The sequence below is a fragment of the Sciurus carolinensis genome, chromosome 4 (genome assembly GCF_902686445.1).
Source record: "Sciurus carolinensis chromosome 4, mSciCar1.2, whole genome shotgun sequence".
Lineage (NCBI taxonomy): Eukaryota > Metazoa > Chordata > Mammalia > Rodentia > Sciuridae > Sciurus > Sciurus carolinensis.
The window spans coordinates 89920348-89935841 of NC_062216.1; the positions used below are offsets into that span (position 1 = coordinate 89920348).

General features: G+C 34.0%; 1 protein-coding gene across 12 annotated transcripts in view; it reads right to left on the bottom strand.

Annotated features, from left to right (window-relative positions):
• Sox5 (SRY-box transcription factor 5) overlaps positions 1–15494 on the bottom strand; it is a 943363-nt gene that overhangs the window by 103960 nt on the left and 823909 nt on the right. For 9 of the 12 annotated variants that reach the window (XM_047549529.1, XM_047549528.1, XM_047549526.1 and 6 more), the window contains one exon: positions 14580–14703. In XM_047549529.1, the coding sequence (XP_047405485.1) occupies positions 14580–14703 (124 nt within the window). The remainder of the gene's footprint in view (positions 1–14579; positions 14704–15494) is intronic. The other 3 variants (XM_047549536.1, XM_047549534.1, XM_047549525.1) reach the window with 1 other exon arrangement.

The window sequence follows — 15494 nt, forward strand, 5'->3', positions numbered from 1 at the left end:
ATGAAAATTTTTCAAAAAGTTAAAAAGTATGCCAAGGCATGTCAATTGTTTTCAGAATATAACTCAGCTTACAGTATCTTCAGATAAAATTGATGTAGCTGGTATTAACCCTTCAGAAAGTATGTTAATTGAATCAGTAACACAGTAAAATACATTTAGATATTGATAATCTCTGGTTACATTATGAAGGATTCATTTCTATACTATGTAACGCAAGGAAGAAAAACAATTCTCTAACGGAGTTATTTAGGTGAGGGAGAGTGTGAAAATTAGGTGTGGTCATACCCAGGATCAAGGATACACATGCCTTCATCCACTGAACTAATACAAAGGTCCTGAAAGGTTTTATAACATTATCTTAGCTGAAATGAAGAGACTTGTTTTCTTTCTGTTTTGCCTCCTTTACAAACACAAGACTGCTTTCTCTAGTTCCTGGGAAATTTAAAAATCAAAACCTACACCAACACAATCCCTGTCCTAATGGAATTCCTAATTAGATGATGGGGATAATCAAAAACCAAGTCAATGATACTCTAAGAAAACTAGAATAGCATAGAAGGTGTTCTGAAAACCTCAAGGAAAGATGTACCTGGAAACAGACCAGATAGTCAAGACAGATTATTTGTTAAAGTGCCTCTAAAAAGTGGCCACTTTCACTACCAAATTCTTTCTTCTTTATCCTCTAGTGGAGGCTTATTAATTATTTTGTCAGATGGGTATTTAAAACACCATATTCTGACCACTCTAATTTCTAATGTAACAGAAGGGTCTCCATAGGAGTGTAAGGAAAAATGAAGATAATAAGGCCACAGTGAATGGAACATTAGAGGGAATTACATTCTTTGGTCTCCTGGGCTGACAGAGGAACTAGTGGGTGCCTTCTGCTGGGGAGATGTCTCTTGCGATTCATAGAGCAGTACTAACAATAACCATTACCCTATATTGGTGCCCCCCACACAGGGGTACCTACATCACTTCCTGGATCTGATGCAAAAGGCAACAGTGAACCATGCAGGGAAGAGCAAGTAGGATACATCTTACGGAGCCTTGTGTTTATTTTGAAGACAATGTTGAGTCACACAAAGATATTAAGCAGGTAGGTGACACAGCATGATTTGTGCTTTGATAGATCTATTCTGGGGCAAGAAATAGAAGAACTGGAAGATGTACAGATTGGAGACAAAGAGACATGTTAAAAACTATCACAGTACATCAAGAGGGAAATGACAATGGCCTGAACTAATCATGATGGATGAAGAGGTAGGAATAGCTTTGGGAGACAGCTTGATAATCAATTAGATGGGAGAAAAGAGAAACAAGAAAAATATGGGAAAAAAATTATAGTTTGGTCTTATATTTTATTTTGGTACATTGAGTAGGAAGCAAATATCATTCTTCCCCCAATAGTTATTCAATTGTTCTAACATCATTTTTGAGTAATTCATTATTCTCCCACTTACTTGCAATATGAGCAGTTTATCTTTGTTGACTTGTAGAAGTCTTATAAAAATATTTTATTCACACACACATTTATGTATATATATATACTTCCATATAGATATGAATATATGTACAGGTGTATAAAATCTAATCCTCACAACAACTCAATAAGACAGATATTATCTCATTAAATTTTTTTTAATGTTGAGGAAGATTCCTCTATAAGTACAATAGTTATTCATTTTTTTAAGGGAAGGACTATGATTTTGAAAACATCATAAGCTGTTTTAAATTATTACATACCTCAGTTTTCATAACGTATTCACTGAAAGTTCATTCAACTAGCATGTAGCAAACATTTACAATGTGGAGGACACAAAGAAAAGAAGGTACACTTGCCTTTTGATACTTTCAGTTTTGAAAATAATACATAAAAACAGAAAGTTAAATGAATCAAAACTAGAGGCAGATGATAATAAAGACAGTACTGTGGTTAGAAAATGGTTTAATGCGCCCCCCAAAGGTTTGTGTATTGAAACCCAGTTCCCCCATTGTGATGTACATGAAGAAGAAGGGAATTTAATGCAACTGTGGAGTTTAGAGGTAGTGCCTTTGATGTGACTGGGGTTGGAGAAGGTCATCAGGGTGGAACCTTAGGGACTGAATACTCATCACTGTGTAAGAAGGAGAGAAGTCACACACAACACAGGCAGTCCTGATCTCTTTCTGTGATGGCCTATGTCACCTCGGGTCTCTTTCAGCAAGATCATCAACCAGAGGCTTTTCAACCTTGAACTTCCAGAATTATGAGTCAAAATAAACGTCTTTTCTTTATAACTTATCCTGTTTGTCACATTGTGTTATCAGCAACACAAAACAGATAAATACATACAGCAATCACCAGAGAAAGGTGGAATTTATATAAGTTAAGATCACTGGGTAAAGAATTTGAGGAGGGGCTGGGTTTGAGTTAGGCCTTAATAGAAAAAACAAGAACTAGAAAATTCAAGAAAGCCTAAGAGCTCCAATGCATGAAACATAGTAAATGCTCAACAAGATTTTTTGAAAGAATTAATGAATAAGCCTAAAATTCAGAGGTATTCCAGGGCCAGTAAAATGAGCAAGCAGGATGTCTCTATGAACCTGCTGCTGATCCTACTTCACATTATAGCAAGAAGTATGCAGACAGGTGATTAAAATTTATTTAGGACCTCAAATATGCTGAGGTAAGAAATTTGCACATAATCATGTCCTTAAATGCATGCACAATTACCTTCTATCCTAAAACAAATTAACTATCTAGATACTAAAACACTCTCTAAAATCACCATCTACTATCTTGATTTAAATTGTTAGAAACCAATCATCAATGATAATTTTGAATCCTTCTCCTATGCTTTAGTTCTCAATTCATATTTTTTGGAAGTACTTTATAAATGTACTAATGACCTCTGAATTGCCAGTTTTTATGAACATCTTTCTGAAACAGTTGATTCTGTTAATGATTCTCTCCTCCTACAGCATTCATACTCTTGATTTTTCTTAAAACATGCTGTCCTGGTTCTCCTCATACCTTACTCACTGTGACTTATTTCTGCAATAGAGTGTTCTATCTTCCTTTTTGCATCCCTTAAAATATTGGTATTCCTTAGGATCTAATAATTAGCACTTGATTTTTTTAACTCTATTCACTTTATCTGAACAATTTTATTCAATCTCACAAATCACCAAAACTTATACAAAGGAATATACTCCAAACCAGTGTCTCCAGCCTAGATCTCTTCCATGTTTTTTGACAATCCTCTCTAGTTGTTCTTTGGAAGTTCAGATTTCACAAGTGTGCAACTTATTTCATCATCGTTCTTCTAAAACCTTCTTATATTCCTGTTATTTCTATCTCATTTGGTTGCAACCAGTCACCTGTGTTACAAATATCAAAGTAACCTGACTTCTCCCTCTCTTTCATCCTCCATGGTCAATCAATCACTAAGATCTTTTCCTCTTACCTTTCAAGCTTTCTTTTCTTTCTGCAATAAGAGCCTCCCAATCTATCTCTTAGGCTCCAGTCCTTTGCTGAGGAAATTCATTCTACATTAAGTTTCCAGTGGTACTCATTAGAGGTACTCAAAAAATATTCATTTGTTGTATTTAAAATGTTGTACATATTTATTTAAATTACTGAAAACAACAGTTAACAACAACAACAACAAAACATGCTTCCTTATAGATAGATAGATGGATGGACGGACAGATGGAGGGATGGATGAATGGACGCCTGTATGATCTCAATACTGGATTTTAGCTCTTCAGTGTGTTTTTTAGTTCCTCCAGTATATAAGGTCTATAAAATACTTTTGCAAATTTGTCTCATGTCCTCAAATGACTCACCCATTACGTCTTGGCTTTTGGTTTACTCTTAACACCGAGCTATTTGTAGGTTCATGCATAGCTTATTCTATCTCTTGCTTTCTGGTCTTTTTCCAGGCTGGCTTTCCCCCCAGCTTCGTTCTGCCTGAAGTGTTTTTTTCTTTCTGTATCCCTCCACCCCAACCACTTTTCAACTGCTCAGCCGCCTTAACCCATGAGGATTTGACTTCGGAGTCCCAACACCTAAGAACCTTTCCCTGATGCTTCAACCACTCTTGAATTCAAGTGAATTTGATTCCTAAAGACTTCTCTGGAAAGGCTATGTTATCTCCATCACAGTAAATTGATTATTAACTTATTTTAGTCTGTTCGGGCTGCTATAACAAAATATCATAAAATGCGTACCTTATAAACAACATTCTTTCTCATAGTTCTGGAGGTTGGGAACTCTAAAATCAAAGACCCTGACAGATTTTGTGTCAGATGAGGGTCCGTTTTCTTGATTCAAAGAGCTTCGTCCTTACATGTTGGAAAGGGCAAGGCCGATCTCATAAGTATTTTTTTTTCTAAGGGCTCCATCATCATGAACTAATTATTACCCCAAAAGTTCCCAACTCTTAATACCATGACTTTGAGGGTGAGTTGTTAACATACAATTTGTAGAGGACATAAACATTCAGACAATGGCAATATCATCTTAAAAGCAGGGTTGTGTATTCCTCACCTTTGATTCCCTAGTTCCTAGCATAAAGCCTGACATAATTAAGAAATTAACAGATATCTAAGACTGGAGAGAGCTCACAAAAAACCAAGAGTTTAAGGCTCAGTAGAAGAAAGATTATAAGGAAATAATTATAGAAATAAGTAATGAATTTTTTTGTGCAGGGTTTAATTCAAACAAATATAGAATTTAGCTACAAATGATCAAAGAAAGAACAGAAAATGCAGGAGGACAGAAGTCTAGAATTTGGGGTTTGAGGGAATTAGGACCCGGAGAAGGTGATAGGAAGAAGTGAATTTCCTGTAACACATTTTCATATAATATTTTCTATTCCATAGTGTCTTATAAATTTTGATTTTATTTGTACTCTCAGATATTAAATGATATGCATTTCCACAGACTTAAAATGATTCTTTTCACCAACAAGAATCCATTATTATGGAGCCATTTAGGCATCTAATAGAAAAGACATTACATATGAAGAAATGATAAAATATCATTTAACACGGTTATTGTGTTATACCATTTTAGACTTTCTGGAATTCAAGCAGATTGAAATCTGCCTCCTTATAGCAGTATGTACAGCTATATTTTGTCCCTTATTCTAAGTAGTTAGATTTATAGCAATTCTCCTAAATCTTCTTGTGTAACCCAGAACAATGAATATGGCTTATACAAGTGGAGTTCAAGATTGTTTTTTTAAATACGGAAAATCTGTAAGCCTTCTTAGATGTGCTAGAATAGAATAATATGACTTCGACATTTGAAACTTTTTATGAGAAACACTAATATTTTGTATTAACTCTGATGGAATGGTAAGTAATGAATATAAATATTTCATATGAATTTTATTTGAGAAAGTAAAATAAATACATTAGTCCTTATTTGACTATAAGCATTTTTGAAAAAGAAGATTTTCTGAGGTAATTGTTGGTTCTTAACAGCTTTGTCACAGGCTAACATTTTTTCAATAAGAGATTTTTTTAAATAAAATATATTTTTATGACTTTTTAATGTAGCATAGCAAATGAAAACTTTATCCTATTTAATTTAGTAGTTACCAAGATGGCCAATTTAGAAAGAGATTAATTTATGAACTCTTTAAGAAACACCTCTCAGAGTGGGACTACATCTCTGCATATAAAAGATATAGCATTTTTTCTTCATCACTTTGCCCATAAATTGGAGCACTTTAGTACCAATGAAAATTCCTGTATTAATTATCTAAGAAATCCTCAGATCCTGAAAAGGTAACAATGAATCAAAGAAGTCTCCTTCTTTTTCTGTGTTCTAGTATTTCTATTAGGACATCATTTCAACTATTGCAAAATAACTCATTTTTAAACTGCTCAAAGCAAATCATTAATTAAGCACTGTTTCTACATCCAGAAGCAGTGGATTCTGCATTATAATAGTATGGCTAAATTTTACCTGTGTTTTATGAGAAAATGGATGGCATAGAGAAAATTTATCCAAAATGAGTGAAGTGTTTAAAAGTATTTGGTAGAAGGGCATCCTTACAAGTCACTAAGACCAAATAGAATGCTTTTTCTCTTTTATTTCTGACTTTTAACATTAAGGCTTAACAAATATTTAATTTGACAATCTTTCAGTCATTGTATTTTTTTTTTTAAATCAGGACTTCTGACAGACATCCCACCATTTGCAATGTGTCCAGAGTCTGTGGTCTGCACGTGAAAATAGGAAGCTTTCTAGATCACCCCAACAGTAAGCCTGTGGGACATACACTTGTGATAATTCCTGGCCCAGAGGTTTTCTACTAGAATGGTAAAAGTTAGACCTCCAGAAATTAAGAAATGCTGTGGCATTCCCCATTCTCATGGAAACAAATAATGCAAATGTCTGGAATTGTCAGAAGTTAGTGACCTAGCATAAATAAACTCACACAATCCTTTATTGTGACACAGTCTAGATTTTCAAAATGGGATTACACATTTAATAAATAATGATTATGCATGACACTTACATAATAGTTTAACTTTTTCAGAAATGCCTGCACTTATCCCATTTCAATTTCACAATATCCTCATGAAGTGGGTAGGGCAGACATCATTGCAGCTACCTGAAAGCTGAAAATCTGAGACACAGAAAGGAAAATTACTTGCCTACAGACACAGGATAATATGAAAAGGGACTGTGACCACCAAGGTCTTCTGACCTCGTTTCATTTTTATTTTGTCTGACAGATTTATATTCAAGTCCGACAATGAATAGTTTCCCATTACAAGTCAACTGATGCTTATTCATAGCTAAACTTTGAACCAGTCAATTTTGCAAGTTTTAAATCCTCCACTAACCAACTTAGAGCACATTACACCTAAGAAGCAATCTTTCAGACAAAAATGTTCAAAACTGAACCACTAACCTAAAGTAGAATATTATATACCAGGAATGAAACTGGTTACATGAATAATTCATTTGGTACAAATATGAACATACATTGTAGCATGGTTTGAAATCGTAAATGGAGGCAAACTTAAGTGTGAATCAGTGGAAAATGCAAATAAATTACAGGTCATCTAACTTAAAGAACCATGAGGCAAGATAGTTTAGATACAAAGTGTGGAGGAAGAAAGTTGTCCATGGTAATTTTTTTATATTTACAAGTAGATACTGTCTATATAGCAATTACCCTCACATGTTATATTTCATATTTATATTATATCATAATTTATGTATCAGATCAGTCATATTACAATACACAGACATATTTGAGCCTATGTATTACATACCTATATCTAGATATGTAACTGATATTTAATATTTGTGTAGTAGATATGTAGCTAAATATCTAGATATATAATCAATAAATATTTTTGTTATATCTAGAAAATATGTATCAAATTGTTAAAGGGATAAGATGTTAAGACCATGAGATGTCAGCCACAATTCATGGAAGGCAGTGTAACAAACAAGAGAATGAGCCCAGGACCTGACATTATGGAATCAATACATGAGCAATGGCTGGACTATTATGTGAGTGAAAAACATATTTAACAAGTTTAAGCTAGTATTATCTTGACCTTTAAGAGCAGCTGTATCTGTATCCAAATTAATGCATTATCCTATTCTACAAGATATCCCAAGAGTATGATTTTTTCAGTCTTCATGAAAAATAGGAATCTTTTGAAGAGTTTAAAACAAAACAGTACCTTAGGTTGTTTTATTAAATATATTTCTGCTTCCGTACTTTCCAATCAATCTTATGACAAAATATTTGCTTTCTATTGGAGCTCTCTGTAGTGGCAGAGCATGCTTACTAGAGAATTTCATTGTCCAGTATTATTAGCAGTTATATTTATTCAAATAAAACAATATATTGCTCTTCTGGGATTATACTTAGTTTGATGAGTTTAGTTATGTGTGTCTACTACTGTGCTGAGATTCTACTCTTGCATTTTCAACAAAAACATGATGAACCTAGAAGTCTAAGGGTTAGGCTTGACTGGCAAATTCATGTAGTAATACCATATTTTGAGGTCTCTTGACTGATAGCACAGTATACCATTAGCCACTCTTCTTTGACATCTCCATTGTCAAGGAAGAGAACCACATCACAAAGAGCATGCTGAGCTGAATGGGCTTTGGGTTTGAAATGAATGATGTTCTTATGTTAAAAACCAAGCAGGATGAATTAAAGTATTAGACATAGCTATGATCTAGTAAAATCTGAAGAAGTATGAAAGAAGGGATTATGCTATCCAGTTCTCCTTATTTTTCAATCATGTCATATTTTTAAGATACTTTCTTCAAATAGGAATTTAAATGATTATCCATTCAGGAAGCAAATCAACTCTTTGCAAGAATAAACATTTTAAAGCCCTGACAACTAAGTCAAGTATTCCCCAAATCATTAGTTTATAAGATTTGGGAAGGAGGGAGAAGAGTTGGTCACAATAACTCCAACACATGCAATACAGAAGCCTGAAAATATGGCTGATTCTCTTCCCTCTGCTTAGGTACAAGGAACCTGCAGCATGTAATCCTGACAACATGTTTCCCATTTTGTCAGTTTGATAAAAGCATACCATGTCAATGGTTTTTAGTTTGTGATTTGGTGATAGTTCCAGCACTGATTGTCAATGACCTGTATGTCAGCTGACACCGCTGACTAAGTTCAAGAAGAAATGAGCATGTGGCCTCCTAAAATCCCAGACACATGGACCCGTTGCACCAGAGAGACATAATGGAACCCACATGATACCCCCATTAAACAATGAAACATGTGACATTAACTCACAACAGGAACACATCAGCAAATACGCCTGAGGAAGTTTATGGTATTTAACTCCTAAACATTAATTTTTATTGTGGTGTATGAGGAACTAATTAACTGAGAGTTTACTTTTTTATTGGAGGCGGAAACACTGTTCAGAAAACTGATGAAGAGTAAATACAGCATATTTTAAGTTTATTAAAGCTTGGCTCATCGACTTCTATTTATTTAAGCTAATCTCATAAGGCAATTAAGTATTTCAATCAGTAACTGTATATGGCTATTTTATTTAGCACATTTTTGAAAAATTAATCAGTGTGTTAAAATGCAGAATGAGTATATATTTCTAATTTCATACAGTCAAAACAGTGACTAAATCACTTTCTAAAAATCATATGATCTTTCCAACATGAGCTCTGGTAAATAGAAAAGTGGAAAATGACAATGGAAAGAGTTTGAAACTTGGTGATTAGAATGGAAATAGCTAAGTTACGGTTGTATCAAATCACACACGTTTCCATTCACATTGTTCTACTTCTGCTGTAAATGGTTATTATTTTCCTCAGTCAAAGGAAGTCTCATTTAGGTGTGGCAGAGTAAGCCTGATCTTAGATAAATAATGAAATGCAATTAAATTAAATGCTGGGTGTGGTTTTATATTCCTTTTTCTTTTTTTCTTTTTGAAGCAGGATCTGGTTTTCTGGCATTATATTACCTCAGAATTTATCAATTACAAATAACCTAATAAGACAATACAGTGCTAGGGATTGTTTCATATATAATCTCACTTAATCTCTTAACAATTAGTAAAGGAAGTTTTCTTTAATTCACTGCATCCTAATAACTTGCATAAAGTTAAAGTAGCAGAATGAAACAAAACCTGATTCCAAGTCATGTTTGCTCATTTGAAGCACCTCTCAGCTTTCAGGTGACAATTTGAAATTGGGTTAATTGCTTCAAAACAAATAACAAAATTGAATGCTTGAAATTACACAGAGAAACTAAGTCATATGAACAAATAATCGATTGTGCTTATAATGCTGTGCATAGTCCTCTAAGTGCAAAAGAAATCTGTTATTCTGTTCTGTCGCTGGCAATATGATAAGTCAATAATAATAATTTCCAGGTTAAAGAAAAGGTCACCATAATTTTTAAAACAAATATATGCTAGACTAATCCAAAAGTTCCCAAACTTTCTTGGAGTAAGGAAGCATCGGTGGCCGAATAATCTTTTTTATGGGACCCTTAGGATAAACGAAATATCCAACTACTCATTTTTATTAAGTTCAAACAACTTAACTATGATAGTTTACAGTGTCAGAGAGATGTCTCTGTATTTTCTTTGAAATTTAAAATATTCCATGTGCCTCCATGAATTAGTTCCAGTACCCTGGGAACCCTGGCACACAATGTGGAACCATAGCACATGCCCATCTATTGGGAGAGACTCCGTATCTATAGCTGTATGAAACATTCATTCTGACACTATGGGCTAAACTATCTATATAGTATGTTCTATATATAGAAATAAATATATGGATTATTTTATTGGATTTTGACTTTCCTGAAGTTTTTTTTTTTTTTTTATTTCCACATGAAATGTCTCCCTGCCAGAATTTCTAAAGTATCTAACTAAACGTATACAGAAAAGTCAAGGGCAAAGGGCTGAGGTCATCGATCTGTGAGGAAGCTATGTACTGGGGAAAGAGAGTCAAAGTGGGAGTCAGAGAAAGTGATATTGACCAAACTTATGCCCTTATCTTAAGCCCCTCTCAAATCGAAAATGTTGAGATAACACCAATATGCACATTCAAAATTATGTCCTTCCCTTTAAAGTAGAATTTTTTTCTAAGATGAGCAAACATCAAAGTGTTATCTTCCCTACAACCTAAAATTGCTCTGTGGGTGTCAAAGGCACTTAAATTTTATTTCAAAAATATATGCCTCCACAAGCTTCAGAGCTAGCATGTTGAAGTCTGGCTAACTGGTTAGGATTCCACTCAGACTTTGCAGCAGCAGCAAATGGATATGTTCTTGGATGCTTCAACCATGCAAAGTGTACTTGAACCAGTTTGTTTTGTACACCCAGTTATTTCGTAAATAAGAATTGAAGACTTAGTTTTTCAAATTTATTTAAAAAGTTGGCATGATTGTTTTCTGATAAAAATGAACACCCACAAATAAAATTTAGAATTAGTTTTAAATTTGTTATGAAAATAAGTGTTTCCATATAGCAACCTATATGAATAGGTTTAATTGATAATGGAATTGATGAGTTAAAAATACAGATTATTTGGTCAAGTTCTTCCTTGAATGAATTAGTAGCTAAAAGGAGTTAAATGATCAAATCAGTGATTTTACATAATTATTTTTAAGGTTCATATTATTTTAAGGTTCTCTACATGTGTATGCATGTGTGCATACATGCACAGAGAGAAACAGACAGGAGGGGAATAATTTATTAATATACCACTATTTTCACTCCCTCCAAAGTTTGCAAGTAGTTTTAGATTTTAAGAAAAGAGTAGCATAAGTATTAATTGCATTTGCATCCATTAAGACATATAGTTTTGTGTTCGAGTTTATTAATTCCAAATGCCCAAACAGAATCTGAGATTCTGGTTTTAATATCTGAATATTTATGAATATTCACAGACAAGAATGAATTCCAACATTCTTTAAAGTTTCTTTTCTAGTATTCAGTTAGTTTTCTCTGAAGTCTCTGGATGTGCTACCACTACTTTAGTCTAATATTGCTTAATGATGTCTCTTCTAGCAGTTGAAAAGAGACCCAACAACAATATTTTGTGCACCTCTATTCCACATCATGTTTTATACCATCTTATTTCTTAAGGGAACAATATCTCTTAAGTCCAACTAAAAGTTTCTTTTTCTGGAAATATGATATGTTAACTCAATCTACAATGGTTACATTTCTCAACTTGTGCTTTTAGTTTATTTCTTCTCTGCTGGGAATGCAGAAAGTTACATGTTTAGTTCCAGAGATTTTCATTTACTGTTTATATCGTCAGGACACATATTCCAAACAAGAAAATCTATCATCAATATGTTCTATGAATGGAGTGATAATAAAAACCCTCTGGGTTTTTGTTACCTGAAACTGAAAGCAAGGAGGGTCGTTCAGTCTTTGAGAACTATGTAACATCACTCAAATTAAAACTGGCATCCGTAGAAATCAGGTTGACAATTATTGGGAGAATGAAACAGGAAGTCCCACTAAGGAGAGGAGATGTCACGATTTCTTTCCTGCCAGGTTCAGTGATGCACACCTATAATCCCAGCAGCTCTGGAGGCTGAAGCAGGAGGATCTTCAGTCCAAAGTCAGCCTCAGCAATGGCAAGGCACTAAGCAACTTAGTGAGATCCAGTCTTTAAAAATACCAAACAGGGCTGGGGATGTGGCAGTGGTTGAGTATACCCTGCTTTCAATCCCCGGTATCCCTCCCCTTAAAAAAGAGATTTCTTTTCCTCCCTCTAGTCCCTTCCTGCAGTGGAATTAGAGGGGAGAGTGTGGTCTATTTGCTTCATCTACCCAGCTCCTCATATAAACTGCCTCAAAGTGCCACAGAGGCAACAAGTGTGGCATTTTGCTTTGTTACTGGCTTCTGTTTAGTTCTACAGTTTGACATAATGTCCGCTTCAAGTTTGCCAGTGGTGGTAAAAAATTTATTCTCTTTTATTACCTAGATTACAAAAGAAGTGGTAACACAACTTTAAGCACTGAAGATATGAGTATCAAATGGTTAATATACTAAGTTTTAGAAAGGGGAAAATTTTTCTCCATGCCGTATTTCATGAACACCGAACAAATTTAGCATGCCTGCTCTGTCAATTGGGAGTCAGGGATTGCTGTTCTTGACCTTATCCTGGCCTACAGTTATGCTATTGTTCATACTCAATGTGGTTTTCTCTTCAGCACAATATTTGCTAATGGAACTTATTTCTGCAATTATTTAAAAAAATTTTTTTAAAAAGAGAACTAGTCTGTGTGTATACATTGCAGGTGCAGTCTGAGGCAACCAAGGGTTTTTAAAAATGTCTTTTTTTTTTTCATTTTAGTAACCAAGGTTACCAAAAACACATTGGCAACATGTGTTTAACATGAAAAGTAATCCCTTAGGAAAATGGAAACAAAACCAAAAAGTCTTCTATGACTAAAAACTCAGAATTCAGTGTAACACTAGATTTTAAAATTTCATTTGTAGAATTTAAATTTAAAATATTTAGAATAAATGTTTCTTTGTTTAAATATTTGGGGCTTCTGGATGAATTGATGATCTGTGAAGTTAGAACAGTGGCAAATAAAATTAAATAAATAAATTGAAGGTTCAGAACGGAACACAGTTTTAAAAGAACAAAATACCATAGTACATACTTTTATAAGTCTAAACTTCTAATCACTTTTATTTTAACCCCAGAGTTGCGATCTACTCATACCAAATGACTATATGTTTTAAAAATCACATCCCGTTTCTTCAATATGATATAGAGAATAGTTTAAAGACTGGGAATATATATTAATATCCAAGGTATAAAAATTCAAAACATCACCTAGTATGAAACTTAGAATTGATTTTTAGTAATGCTGGGCACAGTTTTTCAAATGCAATAGCAGAGCAAGAAGTTAACGGGAAAGTTTAGTAAAATATATGAGCTGGATTTAAATAACATTTTAAAACATTCTACATAAATTTTGAAGTTGAATATTTCACTGATATTTTTCAATGGTGTTCTGCACTTATCAATGAAAATAGTTCAATAAACTTGCTTTTTCTATATATATTCTGGCTATAGTAATGATGTTTTAGAAAATATTTATCTTAGAAGTCTAGTCCTTCTTTGGAATATGAGTTACAGTTTTTATTTAATGGGATACAGGTTGTATTTGACAAGAACAACTTAAAGATGAGGTCTTAGTTTGTTTCCGAAACTAGCAATATGCAATATGTGCAATTTAGATCTGGGTTAAAAAAAAAAAAAAGGAAAAGGCATATAAATCATACACATCTAAAACTAGCAAATAATCTAGTCACCTTGGTGCAACTTCTTAGTGCATAAATGTTCTCTATTTTGCCTGTAATAAATGTTCATTCATTCTGATATGGTTTGGATATGAAGGGACTTAGCCTATATCAGGTAAACAAACGCTCCTCAATACTATATGGAAGAGGTTCAGGACACCACAAAGCATAAACACTCATGATGTATGTCTAGAAAGAATACAGTTTGATCTAAGAATTAAAAGAAGGCAATGAGAAATCTGCAAATATACAGAGGAGACAAATGATGCTAGACCAAGTAATTGTTACATTAGCAATTTGGATTTATCTTACTGGCCAACAGAAAACTGTTGAAAAACATATTCTCATTTTATTAATTCAAAAAATAAAACAAACCCCAAAATTACATTCATATTTTAAGAATATACTGGAAATCAAATATACGAAGTTGAATTATAAAGTGCTAATATTGGCTTCAGAAGTACGAAATAATCTGTCCTCACAAATAGCAAATTAATTTCTTTTCCACACCGTGTTGATGCTCTCTTTTTGTAGATATTACCTTTATTTCATTTATTTATTTTTATGTGGTGCTGAGGATCAAACCCAGTGCCTCACACATACTAGGCAAGCACTTTACTGCTGAGCTACAACCCCAACCCCTGTGTGTTGACTCTTTAAAATAAAAATGCTAGAGAGGTGATCTCATTGGTTGGTGTGGTAGTAATATTAAACTGCCCAATTTAAAGTCATGCCCTCCACCCATTCCCGAATTAAAAATCAGTGGTACTTACTACATCCAGCCTTATAGCTGAAGCCTGGAGGGAGGAGGAATCCTTGTTGGGCAGCTGCAGCCAGTGTCCGTTGATCAGGAGGGAATACGGGGATCATTAATGGCGGCAGCTGACCTTGAACCTGCTGAACGTGATAGAGCGAATCAAAGAGTAGAAGTTTTGGTGCTCCAAACTTCCCACCCTCCTTATTTCACAACCAAACAAAATAAAGTTCAATAATCAATTCTTAGAGTCACAAAATACGGTAAGTGTAAAATCTATGAATAATAGATCTGGAAGAAAATTCAGAGAACAACTGAAATGTTCTCCTTTCTTCTAGGAGGAGACAACAGGTGCCAAAGAGAACTGACTTTCCCATGGCCACAGAGTTAGTCAAAACCAGGTCTACATCCAGTCCCTGGAAACCTGCCACAGACCCTCTGTACTATACTTTTGACTTTTTGAAACAATCAAACCACTCCTTGAACTACATGAGTTCTGTTTATTTGCCATCTTTGTAATATGCTCCAATTTGCTGGAGTCGCTCTCAGAGTATGGGGTTCAATTCCTATCAGTCAATAAGTAAGCCAGCACAATGGAACCACTGTCTTCTTAGAACCGAATAAGAATTTTAGAAACAAAGCAATGCATTAATATCTGCAGCTATGTCACAGTATTGACTAATGGGGAAACTGTCATTAACTAAAATACTGAGGATTATTCTTTTCAAATAAATATCCAAGTGAGATCTCCCTGGTGAAGATAATTTATTGGCAAGTGTTTGTCACTGGGTATATGAGTGAGAATTTAGGATCATATTAAAATCACATATCTGACACTTCATTCCCTTCACTAATCCTTGCACATATTGGAAGTTGGAAAATATTTCATAAATATCTACTATGTATAAGAATATGAGCTAGGCAGCAGGGATAT